The 19,259-nt window shown below is 37.2% G+C and overlaps 1 protein-coding gene, 1 long non-coding RNA gene and 1 pseudogene across 2 annotated transcripts; 1 reads left to right on the forward strand and 2 right to left on the reverse strand.

Annotated features, from left to right (window-relative positions):
• The first annotated feature begins 250 nt into the window (after positions 1–250).
• On the forward strand, positions 251–12,596 carry LOC133870915 (DELLA protein RGL1-like; annotated as a pseudogene).
• Positions 8,612–12,283, reverse strand: LOC133858843 (uncharacterized). The gene is made up of 2 exons (XR_009898614.1): positions 11,808–12,283; positions 8,612–8,876 (listed from the first exon to the last, which is right to left on the reverse strand). It is a non-coding gene; the product is annotated as an uncharacterized LOC133858843 (long non-coding RNA).
• A 2,702-nt stretch (positions 12,597–15,298) lies between the features above and the next one.
• Positions 15,299–16,651, reverse strand: LOC133859674 (DELLA protein RGL2-like). The gene has a single exon (XM_062295173.1). It carries the CDS (start codon positions 16,649–16,651, stop codon positions 15,299–15,301), a length of 1,353 nt encoding a protein of 450 aa, XP_062151157.1.
• Positions 16,652–19,259: the final 2,608 nt, after the last annotated feature.

Raw genomic sequence — 19,259 nt, forward strand, 5'->3', positions numbered from 1 at the left:
ATATATGTCATTTGTTATTGTTCCTTTCTGGTTAGCAAATAGAGCAGGCTGCCTTGATAACATCACACTGAAGTTGATGTAAGAATTCGTCAAACGTGGGATACAATGATAAGGAATTTAGAATAAGAAAATTAAACCTCGATCTTTCTTTTCATGTATATCTAGAACTTTTAAGTATATGAAACTAGTATACCACCTACCAAGTACAGTTGAGATCCCAGATTAATTGCGAGTATATCTCCATTTTAAAATGGAAAATGAAGTGTTTTCTTTCCAAGAGTTTGGATTTGATGGAGTTGAAGCTAATTTTAGTTGTTCTGATAAAGGGTTGGAGAGTATGGAAGAAGTGAATGGTGGGAAACAATGGGGTCCTGAATTTTTGGTTTCTATAAAGAGGACTCACCAGAGGAAGGATTCCTTTTCTTCAACTATCAACAACAACAACAAGATTCTCGGTTTCTTGATGACCGGCACTTCGATATTGTCTCACCACCGCCTATTGCAAAGCTTGGTGAATTCACAACACTAATTTCAGAAGTTGTACCCAAGAAGGAAAAGTGGCAGCCATTTTCTTTAGCCTCACTCGAGCTCCTAAACAACTATAGAAATAGGTTCAAACAGTCGAATGACATGCCATGCGCAAGGGTGGAAGGCTGAAAATTGTCAACGGAGGAAGTCATTAGGCTTGCCGGAGCAAAGTTCATCCAGTCATCTTCCCAATCCGCTGATGATGTTTCCATGCTTAGCCATCCTTTTGATTCTTCCTTCTATGGCCTCTCCAATGAAGAGACCGAGGATGTGATGCTTGTTGAATTCCTCTTCTCTTCTGTTGAGAAAGTAGGCTGCCAACAGTTCGACCGCACAAGCAGGCTGCTCAAACAGTGTGATCACTGGTGTTCCAATACAGGGAACCCTGTTCGGCGAGTGGTTTAATATTTCTCTAAAGCTCTCCAAGAGAAGATTGATCGAGAAACAGGAAGAATCCCATCAAAGGACTTGGGAAAAAGACAGTCTTTTGATGTCGATGAGGCAATGATGAGTTCAGATTCCACCATGCTTGCATCTCGTGAAGAACTTCCCTTCTCTAAGATTGCACAATTTTCTGGTATCCAAGCCATTGTAGAAAGCATAGCTATTACGAATATGCCTTCAACACACCTCAGCTGGACAGCTGGATTATTTTGTACAGATGGCACTCTCCTTGATTGCTTACATGGCAACTCCTGCGTCCATAAAAGATGCTCTTAGTAGAAGATTGTAGAAGCTTATTTGTTAGTCTGTTGTATAGATTCTTTCTGTTATTTTGCCTTTTTGATCTTCTGCGGCTGTATTCTTTTTCTTTCCCTTGTATAGCATTCTTTCCTATATATGCATGTAACCTGTTCAACGAAATGATATTCAGAATTTTTCTCTCAATACCTATACGTTCAATCTTTCATTCCAATATTTCTCATGGTATCAGAGCACCTCTGATTTTTTTTTTCTCTAATGGCTTCCGTCGTTCCTTCTTCTTCTTCTTTCAATGAATATCCTTCAAGTCCTTATCATCTCCTTAATGGGGTAGTCTATCCTGGTCTTTCTCCCTTTAGATGGTGAAAATTATCAAACATGGAGTAGGTCCATGGTCATGGCCATTATGGCTAAAAATAAACTTGGTTTTCTGGATGGCTCAGTTACCAAACCTTTGGATGATTCTGGTTCTGAGTCCCGTGCTTGGGTTCGCTACAATACCATGTTCCTTTCATGGATCTTAAATTTTGTCTCCAAAGAAATAGCCTCTAGTGTCATCTATATTGAAAATGCTGCTGATGTTTGGATTGATTTAAAAGAAAGGTTTTCCCAGAAAAATGGTCCACGCATCTATCAGCTTCAGAAATCTCTTTCTTCTCTTTCTCAAGAGGATCTCTCTGTGGGAGCTTACTTCACTCGCATCAAATCTTTTTGGGACGAGCTCAGTAATTATCGCCCAATCCCTTTTTGTTCATGTGGATCAATGAAAATTATTCATGATTATTTTCATCATGAATACGTTTTTCAATTTCTAATGAGATTAAATGACAGTTTTTCTCACATTCGAGGTCAGATTTTACTCCTTGATCCTCTTCCTCCCATCAACAAGGTGTTCTCCCTTGTTCTTCAAGAGGAATGCCAACGTGAAGCCTCTGCTTCCGTTGGTTACTTTAATCACATCTCTGCAGCTTTGTTGAGTAAGGTTCCGGTGGCAACTCCTTCCTCACCAGTTCGTCTTGCAAAATGTCAGAATCTGCGCAAGGAGAAGCCTTTCTGCAGTCATTGTGGACTTCATGGCCATACTGTTGAAAAATGCTACCGCCTCCATGGGTTCCCTCCCAGTTTTAAATTCACCAAAAACAAAGGAGGTGGTAGCTTCCATTCGGCCAATAATGTTCAAGATTCCGAGACTCCTCTTTCTCATCTGAACATCACACCAGAACAGTGTCAACAGCTCCTGGCCTTGATCAAGCCTATCTCCTCTGAATCCTCTGCTCACCAAGTAGGTACTTCACTCCACCAGGATCATCTTTTCTCTAAGATGAAAGGTAACCTCATTCCTTCTCTTCGTCACTGTTTGAATAATAAACACTTTGTTTTTTATTCTTCTCAAACATTTCACATTGCATCCACACACTCTCCTAAACATTCTTGGATCATTAACACGGGTGCCACCGATCATATGGTGGGTTCCATTCATTTTTTTACTACAATTACTGTCATTGTCTCTTCTCATGTCAATTTACCAAATGGTCAAAAAGCCTTAGTCACAGACATCGGCACTATACGCCTTTCTTCCACTTTAGTCTTAACTAATGTGCTATGTGTCCCTTCCTTTTCTTTCAACCTTCTTTCAATTAGTAAATTAATTGCTAATCTCTCTTATTGCCTTATTTTTCTTCATAAACATTGTTTTATATAGAATCTGATCAGCTGGGATACGATTGGAGTGGGTGAAGAACGCGATGGCCTTTTTTACTTGCTGCACAATGATCATCCAATCCCTGTTTCATCTGTTTTTTCCTCACTTTCCATTAACAATGTATCTGATGATCTTTGGCATTATCGTTTAGGCCACTTATCATCTTCTAGACTTGCCATTTTACATAAATCTGTTCCTGTTATTTCAGTTAATCTGAACCATATATGTAATGTTTGTCCTCTTGCTAAACAGAATCGGCTTCCCTTTGTTGATAGTAATTCTGTTAGCAATTTTATCTTTGATCTAATCCACTGTGATATATGGGGTCCCTTCTCGGTTAAATCCACAAATAATTCTCAATACTTTCTAACAATTGTTGATGATCATAGTCGATATACTTGGGTTTTCTTAATGCAACATAAATCCCAAACTCGATTTATCCTTCAATCCTTTTTTACCTTCGTTGAAACACAATTTCATACTCACATTAAATGTTTACGTACTGACAATGGTAATGAATTGTTTATGCATGATTTGTATGCCTCTAAAGGGGTTATCCACCAACGTAGTTGTGTGGAAACCCCTCAACAAAATACTGTTGTCGAACGTAAACACCAACACTTACTTAATGTTGCTCGGTCCCTTCGTTTTCAAGCCAACCTTCTTTTATTTTTTTTGGGGTGAATGTGTGCTCACTGCCACTCATCTCATTAACCGCATTCCTACCTAACAAATCTCCCTATGAAGTTTTGTTTCATAAACTCCCTGTTTATACTCATTTACGTGTTTTTGGTTGCTTATGTTATGCTTCCACCCTTCTTCAAACTCGAACCAAATTCGATTCTAGAGCCACCCCTTGCATCATGCTTGGTTATCCTTCTAATGTTAAAGGGTATACACTTTTAACCTTCATACTAAAACTGTCTTTATTTCCCGCAATGTTATCTTCCATGAGACTGTTTTTCCTTATTTTTCTAAACTGTTGAATCCCACGGCTGATGGTTGTTTTGTTCTTCCTAATTCTATTCCTGATTTTTCTTTTCCTAATATAGTTCCTGCTTCTATTCCTGCTCCTATTTCAACCTCACAATCTTCCCCTTCTATTCAAAAGTCCTCTAGACTTCGAAACCCCCCTTCTTACTTGCAGGATTTTCATTGTCAGCAGGCTAGTTCTTCTCTCCACTCTCCTCTTCCTTCAACTGAAGATTCTGCACCCTCCTCAAGTATACCATATCCTCTCTCTTCCTATCTCTCTTATAAAAAGCTTTCTCATGCTCACAGTCGTTTTAGCTTGTCTGTTTCGTCTGTTTTTGAGCCTTAATTCTTTCATCAAGCCATCAAATATACACATTGGAGAGAGGTTATGCAGGCTGAAATCACTGCTCTCGAGGAAAATCACACTTGGACCTTAGTTGATCTTTGATGTGCAAATTTGTTTAACTCGCAAGCGCACGAATCGTATGTAGCATAGTGCGTGCAAGTGCGAGGTCGAATCCGCAGGGAAGTGTGTGTGAAGAAAAGAAAATCACTTTCTATTTAAATAAATCTTGTTTTAACCTAGACCCAAAGATTTTTGAATTTTTGTTAACAAAATAATAAACAAAAAAAAAACTAAATAAAAACAATTTATAAAGAAAGACACTAAGGTATCGGAATTCACCAAACCAAATCAAACACCCTACTCTTGCATTTTATTCATAAATTCAATTCAATGGGCTCAATATTCAAATTCAAAACATGAAAACATTTGAAGAAATCAATTCAAACAAATCACAACGATTATCCCTTTTTAATTGAAATCATCTATTGTATCCGGAAATCACAATAGATATCCCAATCTCAAAGAAATCAATCGATGTATCCATCGATTGAATTACAACAAACATTAAATAAAGATCATCAATCTAAAAAAATAAATTGACGTGGAATTTGAATATATATATATATAAGAACAATGAATCTATGAATATCATGACAAGAGTATAGGTGTTATCATTGATGAGGTTTCATCCTCAACCTTAGTTGAGGATTTTAGCCTCTCATGATTAAAAACACCAACAACTCGTGAAATGAAATCATGAAATAATAAAAGCGAAGAAGAAAAAGAAGAACAAAAGTTTTTTTTTTAAAAAAAGTAAAATTAAAACAATGAGAAAGAAAGAAGAACAATTGAAAATTAAATAACAATGTCAAAGAAAGAAAATTAAATAAAAAGTAAGCAATAAATAAAAATGAAAAGAAAGAAGAGCAACTGCAAATTAAATAACTTAAAATTAAAGCGATTAATTAAACAGCAAATAAAATAAAGAAGAGCAACTGAAATTTGAATAACTTAAAATTAAAAGAAAGAGTAACAACTTACAAAAGAAAAGAAAAGAGCTAAGACAAGTGCTCTGAAGAGAAAAGTTGATGCCCTAAGTGGTACCTAGCAGGGGGTATTTATAGCAGAAGATTAGGTTAAACCAATCTTTTACAAAATGGCACCTCTACCCCTCTAAACCCTAATAGGAGAAAAGAACACTAGGGTTTAGGGCCATATTTTCAAAATGACACCTCTACCCCTTAAAAATCCTAATAAGATAAAAGAATGCTAGGATTTGGAGTGTCTGTAGTCGACAGGAACAAGGAAATTCACGCTCTTATATTGCGAGGCATTTATGACATGGCAGACATTCTAATTGGGAAAATTATATTTCACAATGATTTGTAGCATTTTGAATTATCTTTCCAACGCCGCTAATTTTACTTCAATCCGATACTTGAGCTGAATGTTATGATCAAAATACTATGACTTGTGCAGAACTTGAAATTTAATCCAATCCGATTTTGACTTCCAAAATTTGCATTTTTTTTTCACTTTAAAACTACGGTTTTCTCTCCAGGATCTGCAAAATACCAAAATACAAAAACTAACCAAAAATATTAGAAAATAACAAAACTAAAGGTCTAATTCATGCAAATTAAGGGGTCCAAATATACAATATTTGGCACTCATCAATCTTCCTTCTCATAAGACCCATATCGGCTGCAAATGGGTTTACAAGGTCAAGTTCAAATCCGATGGTCAAATTGAAAGGTATAAGGCTCGTTTGGTGGCTAAGGGATACACTCTAAGTGAAGGTATTGATTACCTTGAAACTTTTTCTCACATGGCCAAGCTTACCACTGTCAGATTGTTTCTAGCTCTTGCTGCTGCAAAGGGTTGGCATTTTCATCAACTAGATGTCAACAATGCCTTCCTCCATGGTACTTTGGATGAGGAGGTTTACATGAAGTTACCACCTGGTTTTTCTTCTCAAGGGGAGTCCAAAGTATGTAAACTTAACAAATCCTTGTACGAATTAAAATAGGCCTCTCGCCAATGGTTTTCTCGGTTTTCTTCTACCTTGATCACTCATGGCTTCGCTCAATCAAAATCTGATTACTCCCTCTTCACAAGACTTCAGGGCACTTCATTTGTTGCTCTTCTTGTCTACGTTGATGATATTGTCATCGCCAGCAATGACTTGGATGCTATCTCTTCTCTAGCTGCATATCTCAATTCTCAGTTTCGGCTCAAAGACTTAGGGACAGTAAAATATTTTCTTGGTTTGGAGCTTGCCCGTACTACAAAAGGCATCTCTATTAGCCAACGCAAATATTGCCTTGACATTATTCAGGACAGTGGTCTTCTTGCAGCTAAGCCCGCTTCTTTTCCTATGGAATCCAATCTCAAACTCTCTCGAGATGCTGGTGATCTTCTCCCTGACCCTACTTCATACCGCCGGTTGATCGGAAGGTTGATTTACTTAACTCTCACTCGGCCTAACATCTCATTTTCTGTTCAAGTTCTCAGTCAGTTCATGCACAGTCCTCGGCAACCACACATGGCTGCTGCTTCTCGCCTTCTACGCTATCTTAAGGGTTCTCCAGGACAAGGTCTTTTTTACCCTACTTCTTCGGACTTTAAAGTTAAAGCCTTCTGTGACAGTGATTGGGCTGCTTGTTCTGATTCTAGACGATCTATTACTGGCTTCTGTGTCTTTATTAGAGACGCTCTTGTTTCCTGGAAATCCAAGAAACAGCACACTATTTCTCGTTCTTCGACCGAAGCAGAATATCGGTCCATGGCCACTTGTTCTTGTGAACTCACTTGGTTATTTTCTCTTCTTCGTGATTTTCGTATTGATCACTCTCACCCAGCTCTTTTATTTTGTGACAGCAAGGCTGCTCTCCACATAGCAGCTAACCCTATTTTTCATGAGAGGACTAAGCACATTGATATCGATTGCCACCTCGTTCGTGATAAAATCCAACAAGGCTTCCTTCGAACCATGCACATTAATACTCAGCATCAAATTGCTGATATTTTTACTAAAGCTCTTGGCCGAGTTCCTTTTGAATACTTGCTTTCCAAGATGAATCTAGTTAACATATATTCATCTTGAGGGGGAGTATTACGAATATGCCTTCAACACACCTCAGCTGGACAACTGGATTATTTTGTACAGATGGCACTCTCCTTGATTGCTTACATGGCAACTCCTGCGTCCATAAAAGATGCTCTTAGTAAAAGATTGTAGAAGCTTATTTGTTAGTCTGTTGTATAGATTCTTTCTGTTATTTTGCCTTTTTTATCTTCTGCGGCTGTATTCTTTTTCTTTCCCTTATATAGCATTCTTTCCTATATATGCATGTAACCTGTTCGACGAAATGATATTCAGAATTGTTCTCTCAATACCTATACGTTTGATCTTTCATTCCAATATTTCTCAATGGCCGAGGCGAGGAAGATTCACATAGTTGATCTAGCTATCCGGAACGGGATGCAATGGACAGTCTTAATGCAAGCTCTTGCAACTCGACATGAATACCCTCTTGAGCTTCTCAAGATTACTGCCGTTGGAACTACTTCAGAACATATAATTGAGCGCAAAGGTAAGCGGTTGGCAAGTTTTGCAGAGACCATGAAATTAACATTTTCTTTTAAGGCAGTTATGGTGTCAGACATGTTGGATCTCAAAGGAGACCTTTTTGAGGCAGATGCTGATGAAACAATTGCTGTCTACTCTGAATACTTCCTGAGGAGCATGATTCCACAGCCAAAGCGGCTGGAATCTATAATGAGAGTTGTCAGATGTATCAATCCACGCATAATGGTTGTCACTGATGTTGAGGCAAACCACAACTCACCAGCTTTTGTGGACCGTTTCATTGAAGCTATTTTCTTCTTCAGTGCATACTTTGATTGCCTAGAAAATTTTATGAAACGAGATGATCCAAACAGAATGATTATAGAATCAGTATTCTTCGATGACGGAATCAGGAGTATAGTGGCAGCAGAGGGAGAGGAAAGGAAGATTCGACATGTAAAGACTGATGTGTGGAGAGCTTTTTTTGGGCGGTTTGGAATGATGGATACAGAATTGAGCATGTCATCGTTGGACCAAGCACGCTAGTGGTTAAGAAATTTGATTGTGAGAAGTCTTGCACGCTTGATATGAATGGGAAATGCCTGATTTTGGGTGGAAGGGTTGTGACGACCCGTTTTTTTTTTTTTTTTTTTTTTTTATACAAAACGTAAAACGAGTCATCGCAGTGGCACGACTATGTGTCGCTCAGCCAACATATGGCACATGCCCCATAACATGTACCTGATAATCAGAGTATAACATACATCAATCTATGCAGCGGAAAACATAAATCTAAATAGCGGAAATTACAACATTGGGCCATTTAACATCTATCTGTTTGAGTCTTATTAACACAATATTTACATAACAATAATGGCTTAACAAAGACTACGTGACACAAACGTCACAAGCCATACCAAACCTATAAAATAGTGGACAACCCGTGGTCCAACAATTACAACTGTCGCGGCGAGCTTCAGTCATAATATCCCGAGCACACAGCTACCGACCCATCGACTATACCGTAGTACCTGCAGCCAAAGAAACATCATCTACACGGTTGTGGTGGTATCCACATCCGCATAGGTGAAATAATGAGTTCACCGCCTTAGTATACCTCATACTAAGACCTCAGTGGTATAAGACTAACTGAGTTTTCACAAAGAACCAACCTCTATTTATTTTTAGTCGTGCGAGCACTATATTAGCCACAATTTACCAATAGCTAATGCAGCAAACACCGACTATTTAGAAAACATTTAAAACATACTATATAGTTGTGAACATATGTAGAAGTTCCAATCTACCGCTTGGAAGACTCTACATATAGACCCCTCTATAATAATACTTTTCACCGGTCGCTTGGACATATGTGCACACGATCACTCCATCACAGATATCACGTATACACATAAGTCTTAAGCAAAGAACATGGCATCTTACTTTTCCGTACTAGGATAACATCCTTCAACAAAACACTCGCAACACCATCTCTAATCGTATTCCAGCTTCGTGCCTTGACGTCAGTAGATCATGAGAGCACTAGAGTTAAACTCAATCATGCTAACACGTCTTTCCTGAAGAACAAGAACAGTCAACCTTCCTACTCATAGACATGCCATTACTCGCACCTGGGTAGTCATGTATCCATGTACTTTCAAGTTCAATGTATGATATTAACACATGACTATCCGACAGAAATATACATAAGATCTTTTTCATGAAGACTCTTATGCATACCAATACGTCTAGTAAAACTACTCATAACATAAAAACATCTCTCACAAAACAATACTATATATGCTATGCATGCCTCAATGTGTTGCTGATACTGCCTCAATGTACTGATACTGTTACTCTGCTGATACTGTTACTCTGATACGTATGCTCTATACTACATGCTCAATGTTCCGTGCTTGACCAGTATATATTTCCCTACTGTGTCACGCTGAAATCATGCAGTTGTTAAATCACGTCCTTTTAAAACTAAACAAATCCAGCATTTTACCCAACACTTTGAAATCATTCAAAACTTAGTTTCTTTATCAAATCTACGCAGTTTCAACATGACATGTTCTCAAACAATTTGCATAATTTAAATCTCAACCGCAAAACTTAACACTTTAAATCTATTCAATACTTTTCACTCATACACTATCTCTTTAACATCATTGATATAGTTTAAACATAATCGAAACTAAACAAATCATCTCAAAGCATATACATTTCATCATATGGTTGGTTCGGTTTCATAAACAATATATATTTTTATCAATCCAATACATATAAAAATATATATTTTCTCAGTGAGTGGAATACCCACCTTAGCTGCATTGGACTCCAACTTGAACTCTACATTGGAGAACCCACTTGAAGTCTCCAATCCAGACACTATCCTGCAAATATTGGTACCATTAGACTACAATATTGAATCCCATACTCTATGACATCCTAACTACCCTCATGCTCACACATCAAATAACCCGTGTGCTCACACGTCGCTTTATCCACTTCTAAAACTTAATTAAGCGCCTAAACTATTATTAGGTTAACATTTATGTCTAGGTTCATATAATCTTTGTTTATTAATACAATGTTGTATTTACTATTTTATTTAGCTTATTTGTTACTGTTGTGTCACATTATTATTCCTAATCCTTTTTATAGCTTGTTGCTATTTACTAAGTTCACAATATTTATACTTAAGCCATATACATGTATTTGTATACATATATACATACACATATACAACGCTTAAGCCTAACCGATAATACACTAAAACACTTGGTGTACATGGATAGGTGATTAGGTACTAAGTTGTCTTGTTATCATTATTAACTATTAAGTCTTATAGTTAGTTTATCCATTTAAGTTAACTAAGTATATTCGATCCCTTTATATATACTTATTGACGAAAGATTATATTAGACATCACAACTCTATGTTCTTTTAACATCGACCACTACATTAACACTTTACTAGTTTCTAACCTTCCAAGAAATTTAGATTATAAGACTTAGACACACTAGTAATCACTTATCTTATTTCTCATTCCCACTTAGTACCAAGATGGGGACTTAATCAATAATTAGCAATTCATCCTCCTTTAAACATCCAAATGGTTTATAATAAAGAATCCAACATTAATCAATTCCACTTTATCCAATCTATACCCAAAATCCTCATAGACGGTCTCTTAATCCATCCAAGCTTTAAAACATACTTACAACACTAAAATAACTCATAGTAGAGAACTTACTAAATTCCAATAAATCATTTGCACTCTCTTTTGTATAGTACAATTAACCCATTCCCTATTTCCACCTCATTCGCCATTTACACCAAAAGGATCTAACACATTAACTTCAACATCATAGTTCACTCCAAATCAACACCAAATTTGGATTCAACAACATACACACATCAAAGCCATAAAACCAACTCTAAGGGCACCAATTCACAATCACTTTAAATCAGCCCCATTCACCACCAAGTTCCATCAACAAAGCTCAAGAAATATCATCAAATCAACCAACACATCAACCAACAATAATCATACCTATTCAGCCATCAACATAACATTCAATAAAAATCACTAACAATCCTATACAATATCAAACGGCCAATCGCATAATCATAGCCATCCATAACTAAAATCATAAACCAGCTTTAATAAACCCCCAAAACAGGACACTTTTGAGCCCTACACCTCATGGGTTCCACCCAAAATTATCAAGAATCGCATACCTATATTCAGCCCATACTTCTCCAAAACATTCCATCACCTAGCCTAACAATCAAAACACTGCAAACCATGGGGCACATCCAAAAACCATTTAACCGGCTAAAACACCTCACCATCGGAACAGAACCCCCAAAACAGAAAACATCAACTACCTAATCACGGCTCAGCCGATCCAACAACCAACAGGGTTTATAATAATCCAATTTACAAATTAAATTAAATCATAGAATTTTTATACCTTAGGGATTTTCCTCAACAAATCCACCGGAAATCGCTACTGGACCGCCGGAAAACTCGCCGGAAACCTAGCCTTTAAGCCGTTGGGTTCTGGGTTGCTCGGGTCGTACGGGTTTGAGCTCACGGGTCGCGGGTCTAGGCTTCGGGTCTGGCGGTTACTCGGGTCTCCGAGTCTCTTCAGGTTGCGGGCTAGCCGGAAATCCATCGGGTTCCGCCGGATTTCGAATCGGAGCGCCAGTCATGGAGGATCGGACCTCCCCTGGGTTGTGAGTACTCCGGTTCTCTCCCCCTTCGGTTTCATCTCTCACCCTCCCGATCTCATCTCTCGGTCTCTCCCTCTAAAACTCTCTCTCCGATCTCCCACTCTCGTTCGGTGAAGAGAAGAAGAAAGGAAGAATAGAGAAGAAGAAGTAGAAAGAAGAAGAAAGAAGAAGAACAAGAAAAGAACAAGCAGTCGTGGACTGCTGTCCACCGAGGAGAAAAAGAAGAAAAAGAAAAGGAAAAGAAAATGGATAAGGGAGAAAAAGAGTAAAATTACTAAAATGCCCCTCAACTTTAATTCTTTTATTTGTTAATTGCTATTTAACCCCCACATTAAAACTAACTACGTTTTACCCCTTACCTTAAACTCTTTATTTTTCAATTATATAAACATAATCACTTAATATCCATTATTAATCTCATCTATTTAATAAGCATAATTTATTAAATTGCTAAATTCCCTATTTATTTTCTTGGCCTTCACAAGGGTACACCAATTCATTCTCTTTCTGTTTGGAAATTCCTTTGAATTAATCTTTTCTCGCATACTATTTGCTTTTCAATATCCTGTTTTGTTTGACTTGACAATTATGTGAAAGGTGCATCGCATGGTGATAATCCCACATGCCTTAGCTTTGATGTTTGCTTTACTTTCTTGAACTTGTATGAGAATTTCCTTTTTCTTTTCCAGACTTGTTTTTTGAAGGTGACAGTAAATTGTAGATTTCTTGTCTTCCCATTGGGCCTTTTTAAGGGTTTGAAAGTCCGAAACATATATGGGTGAAAACTCAATCACCACAAAATCATATGTCTTTGTTTTGCTGTAAAGGTTGGTATAGTCAACAATTCGGACTCGGGGCACAAAGAAGTACAAGAAAACCCAGAGCACAAATAAATACTAGTAAATGACTCTTATTAAAACCCTCGGAAGTTGTAAATTTGGATTAGAATTTCCTACAATTTTTTTTTGAAATTGTAGATTTTAAAATTACAGAATTCAAGCCGTTTCCCTACATCGAATGATTTGAAAAATGCTACTTATAAAAGCTTGTACTACCACTAGCCTAGTAGACTGCTAGTCCAAACACAACCCCAAAGCTCTGTTGGCGCCCAATATTCAAGCAACCAATTAGGTGTGACTCCAAGGCCACCTAGAAGCCCACGAGTCCAAACCCCCCTGCAAGCATCCGGCATAGGGGGCAGGTCACCTGCAGGAAAACTCAATTAATGCTACAAATCCCTGTAATTACGACATAGCAAATTACTCTCTTAAAGAAAGAAAGATTGCCTAGCAAAAAGAACACCTAAGGTAACAAATCCCTGTAATTATGACATAGCCACTAAAATAGTGATACTTGCCTTATCCAGGCATCCAATCAAGCCAAGACTATGTCTATATAAGGTTGGCCAAAGGCAAGGTTCAAGTATACTCTCATACCCTAATCTTTACCTATTTCTTTCATTCTCACAGTCATACTTTAAAGGTATCCTTCTTCTTACGATTCATAAAGAGAGGGATACCAAGGTATTTTAGCTCTAGCCGGGATAGGAGCAAGGTGAAGAATATCATTGATGGATGCTCTAGAAGCAGGCTTGGAATTTTTGCTAAAGAACACAACAGATTTAGCCTGATTAATACACTGACCTGACCATTACGAGTAAGTTGAGAGGCAATTAAGGATCACATTGGTTTTACTGGCTTTGGCACGAGAGAAGATCATCACATCATCGGCAAACCAAAGTTGTGAGATATGAGGGCTCTGACTAGCTTGGTTGGTCGCACGCGGGGGGGGGGGGGGGGTGTAGAGCCACCCGTTGGTTTTTCAGTTTTATTTATTCATTTATTTTTTTTACGAATTTATGAAATGTATTTTTGTCTTATTAAAAAAATTTAGAATAATTTTTGTCTTTTTACTAACTTTAAGGGAGACATTGACAATTGTTTAGTAGTTTGGGGGATATTGTCCCAATTGAAATTTTGGAGAATATTGTTCCAATTGAAAGTTTAGGGAACATTGTCAATTAGGTGGTAGTGGGGAGTATGTGAACTTTTCCGAAAACATAAAAACTAATTTTTTTTTTCTAAAAAAAAAAAAAAAATCAAAAAACCAAAAAATAAAAGAAAAAATAAAATAAGAAAATAAGGGGTGGTTCGAAAACCAACCCCATGTGTCTGAGAGTGGTCTGGCCACTAGCAATGTGTGTGTGTGATTTTTTTTTTTTTTTTTTTATTGCTTTTTCTTTTTTAAATTTTTCGAATTTTTAGAGTTTTTTAGATTTTTATTTTTATTAAGAGTATTTTTGTTATTAGGGTGAACATTGATATTGCTTGGTAGTTTAGACAAGATGTTTGGTAAACATTGACAATAAAGTGGTAGTTTGAGGGAAGTATATATAATTTTCTCATTTATTTATTTAGGATCGATGATAGTAAGGACTTCCTGTATTAAAAAAATAACATTTGGTAAAGAGTTTTGTTGTGGATATTTTATTTGAATAGTAGTAAGAAGTAATTAATGTGATATAAAGATAAAATGATATTTGAATGAGAGAAAAGTAAATAAAGTTGTTCGGAAACTTAAAAAAAATAAAAAAAATAAAAAATAAAGGCAAGAGAGATGAATGTGTTGTCTAACAAATAGTTTATAGGCCTAAGACAAGAAAATTAATGATTATTGTGAAAAATCTTTGGACTTATTGACACTCTCAAAAGTCGCACGCCTTGAGAAATGAGGAGATATCATAGCTTATAAAGTGTCCAGGTGAAGAAAATCTTAGCGATGTGGGACACTTTAATTCGGCCTCTCACGGCTCACGTATGACAACTAATGGCCAAACACGTAGACAACAACGGGAGGGAAATGCCCATCATCGCAAGAAGCATGTGGCTCTGATACCATGTGAAAAATTTATTGGTCAATTGACACTCTCAAAAGACGCTTTGAGAGAAGATAAGGACACAATAGCTTATAAAGTGTTCAGGTGAAAAAAAATATTAACGATGTCGAACACTTCACCAATTATGCTGGTAAACACAAAAACAAATAAGTACAACACGAGTAACTATTGATGAGCGGCTGCCCTGAATCCTGTTAGGACTTGATAAGCTTATGTAGCGCTAGCTTGACAACAGATCACTACCTACTATAGTACTATTATACTATGATCATCATCCTATGATCGGAATGCGGTTGTTTCAGTTCAATCGACACTTGCAATAAATTACAGGGGTTATGAAACAAGAGATTCAGAGAGCATACTGCAAATCCTTTTCTGGGACTTTCCTTGGTGGAACTTCCAGGATGAAAGCGAAAGAATTGGCCTTCCCTTCCACCCAACAGTTAGGCATTTCCCATTCATATCGAGTGTGCAAGAGCTCCCACAAGCAAAGTTCTTCACCAACAATTGCGCCTGATACAAAGAAGACGTGCTAAGCTCTTGTTCCACCATACCAAATCTTTCAAAAAAGACCCTCCAAGCATCAATCTTCATGCGCCTGAAAACTCTATCCTCACCCTCCGTTGCAACAATGTTTAGTATCTCCTGACCCGAGTATGCCGCTTCCAATGTCATCCTATTATTTTGATCCATACAAACTTCAAGGCTTTCAAAAAAAGCACTGTAGAACAACAGTGCTTCCTGGAAACGGCCCAAGAAAGTTGGTGAATTGTGATCTGCTTCAACTTCTGAGATCACCATCACACATGGATTGAGATCTCTAAGCACTTTGATCAGTGATTCCAGGCAAACAGGCTTCGTTATCATATTATTGAGCAGAAACCGGGAATTGACAGCAACAACTTCATCAGCCTCTGTCTCAAACATGTCTTTGTTTAGATCTTTGATGTCTCTCACCATAACTGTTTTGAATGAAAATGGCAAGTTTAAAGTCTCTGCAAAACGGGCAAGTCTGTTACCTGTCTCCTCAATTTTGTTTCCTGAAGTTGTTCCAACAGCGGTTATTTTAAGAATCTCAACTGGGAATTCCTCACGAGTGGCAAGAGCTTGCATCAACACTATACTCTGTAAACCATTTCTGATTGCAAGGTCAATGTAGTGAATCTTTTTGGCAGAAGCCACACTTTCTACCATTGCCTGGATTCCTGCAAATTGAGTAACTTGACTGAAGGGAAGCTGAAGATAACATGAGATGAGAGTAGGATTTCCATACTCCTTCTCTTCATGATGAGATGCATGTTCTTCATTACTGTTTAAGCCTTTCACTGCAGTTCTCCCCGTTTGTCTATCAATCCTCTCTTGGAGAGCTTTGGCAAAATAATGAACGGTTCTTTGAACCGAAGTTCCTGTCCTGGAGGACAAGAAATCACATAGCTTTAGCAGTCTGCTTCCTTCATCAAACTCTTGCTTGGAAACCTTCTCGGCTGAAGCTAAAAGAAGACATGCAAGTTCGACATCTTTGGTTTCTTGGCAGGAGAGACCAAACGGAGCACTGCTGAAAACATGGTTAGGCATGGAGTGAAATTGATGATCATCAATACAGTTTTGGGAAGAGAAACGAATGAACCTTGCTTCCGCTTCTCTCATGACTTCCTCAGCGGATAATAATCTACGGACATTTGCCATGATTCAAGCGTACAAATCTACTGTTTTTGCTTCAATGTTAATCTGGAACATCATGCACGTACGCTAGAGATTGGCCTGCTTTGAAATGACAAAAAAAAAAAATGGTTCCATGCTTTCCCTCTTCCTTCTTTTCTTGACCCTTAAAGTGAGGAATAGCTGAACCATCTAAACAATGGAGGCCAGAATACAGTACTATATATATTTGCATCGTTGAGAAATTAAGATGGCCGGGGATATAGCGTTAAAAAACAGGGAAGATTTCTTATAGTTTATGAGGAATATTCTCTATAGCCGTCCCCCTCTCTCTCATTTTGGAGCTCTCGCCATTAAAATAGGAAAGATTTCTTTTAGTTTTTTAATGAATATTCTTATTGCCGTCCCCCTAGGCTCTAGCTCTCTTTATTTTTTGATTTCTCGCCCTAGCTAACAACACTAAAAGGACGGACCAAGATTCCTTCCTATGCTAAATGGTGATAAATATATGGTAAATAAAATGTAGTCTACCCATTAATTGTTTCAAATTCAATATTGGGAGAGGTTTGGTCAAATCAGTGTTTATTGTACGTTTTACTATTTACCATATTTATAAAACTACGATTTTTTTTTTTTTTTTTTTTTTTTTTTTTTTTTTTTTTTATGTGGGTTGGCATCGATCCTATGTACGTACGTACGTAAATACATAAGTATATATATATATATATATATATATATATATTAACACCTTAAAATTTCATTATCCAACAATCCAAAATAGTACGTCAACATGCATGCACAAGCTGAAACAATGCTCAAAAACTCACCTTTTACAACAACAAAACACCCTCACTAACTATATAACCAAAATTTAATGTAGCTTAATCATAATTTAAGCACCGTTGAGCTATGACTTGATAATCAACTCCCGTCACCCTACCCTGTCTCGGTATATGGCCAGCCAACCAGCTAAATGTGTCGGCCTTTGTATGGCATTTTCGGTCAAAGTAAAGCAAACAATTCCATTAATTACGTTAGGTAGATTGATATTTTGGGAAGTCTTTTGGTGAGCCCATAATTAGTATATTGAGACACTTCATAACCCAAAAGCTTAAGCATATGGGTTTAGACTCAACTATGTTATATTAACCACGTACTTACAGTTCTTACATCTTTTCAATGTGAGACTCAATCCTTTTACACTCACATATGTATACTCAACAATCTCTCTCTCATGTCTGAGGCCGCCACCACATGCATTGATATACTTCCCTTCAAATGGAAGAATTTTTTTTTTTTTTTTTTTTTTATCAATCTTACGGGCCTCTCCAAGATCACGTCATGCACCTTAATTTGTCTATATATACTCCATAGACTCTTGTTTGTTTATGTGCCATGCATCTTTTAACTTCTTCTATAGGGACCCTTATTCATGCTCACGGCTTGCACATTTGTTCCTCATCAATCACATTGTGAATGACTTCATCTGACAAATTAAAACAGATCACACTAGCAGCCTTCACATCCATCTCTTCTTACTCATCATGGCCCATCTTCTTGGGTTTCTTTGCCTTGCGCAATAATGCCTTGTTTGAATCAACAGATCCTTCATCCTCATCTGCCAAAAGAGATAAATTGTTCTTTACATTGAATATCTCCACTTCATACTTGGTGCTCACCATATATAGTTTTCCGTTAGTTTAAAATACCGAACCTTAGCTCTAATACCACTTGTTATGCACACACAAGACCACTTGTTGTGTAGAAAGAGATCACAATTACAGTAAATAAGGCAAGAAGAATCACACATATGAATAACACCAAGATTTATATAGTTATCTCAATATGAGGTACGTCTACTAGCAGAAGTGATTACAAAGAAATTCACTATCAAAGATAGATTACAAGATTGTAGAGAAACAATCACTCAAAACCCAAAAGCCCATTATACCCAAATCTTATCCTCACACAGTTCTCTGACTATAACACATAAAACAGAACATAAGATCATAAAAAAGATTGCAATTCAAAGTCTTCTTCTTTCTCCTTTGCTGAGCGGCTTCTCTTCGCTGGGCTTTCTCTAAGGGCTTCTTTTCTGTTCTCTATTCCTCTCTCACTTTTCTCCACTCACACATATGGCCGAATGCCACAACTTGCTCCGACGTATGCAAGAAAAGCATACCATAAAACCATATGTTTTAGAGAATAAAAATCCTGCGCCAACGTATATTATCCCATCTCACTTGCCAGTTTTTTATTTGACTAGCCAATGTGAAGTTGCATGCCAGGATGTTTGCTTTACTTTTTTGAACTAGTTTGGATATTATTTTTGAAGGTGAGAGTAATCTGCGGATTAATTTCCTTGTCTTTTCTTTTTCATATTCTTTTCATTTGCGAAATCATTGCTGGCTGGTGTTCTTAGCATATTTCTTCAACTCAACGCTTTGTGGTTGGTCTTCAATAACAATTTAGTTCAAATCCTTGATACCCAGATCAATTTAGTTCAAATCCTTGTTATACTCGTCAGGACAGCTACATATGTTACTAAATAATTCTTTTGCTCACAATTGAGTCGATAGGCTCTAGATTTCATTGTCTTTATATATATCGGCGTGGAATCCAAATTGAGAAACAG

Source organism: Alnus glutinosa, chromosome 1 (genome assembly GCF_958979055.1).
Source record: "Alnus glutinosa chromosome 1, dhAlnGlut1.1, whole genome shotgun sequence".
NCBI lineage: Eukaryota > Viridiplantae > Streptophyta > Magnoliopsida > Fagales > Betulaceae > Alnus > Alnus glutinosa.

Excerpts from the sequence above, each read along its gene's own strand:
- LOC133859674 (XM_062295173.1), bottom strand. The coding sequence starts at position 16,651 with ATGGCAAATGTCCGTAGATTATTATCCGCTGAGGAAGTCATGAGAGAA.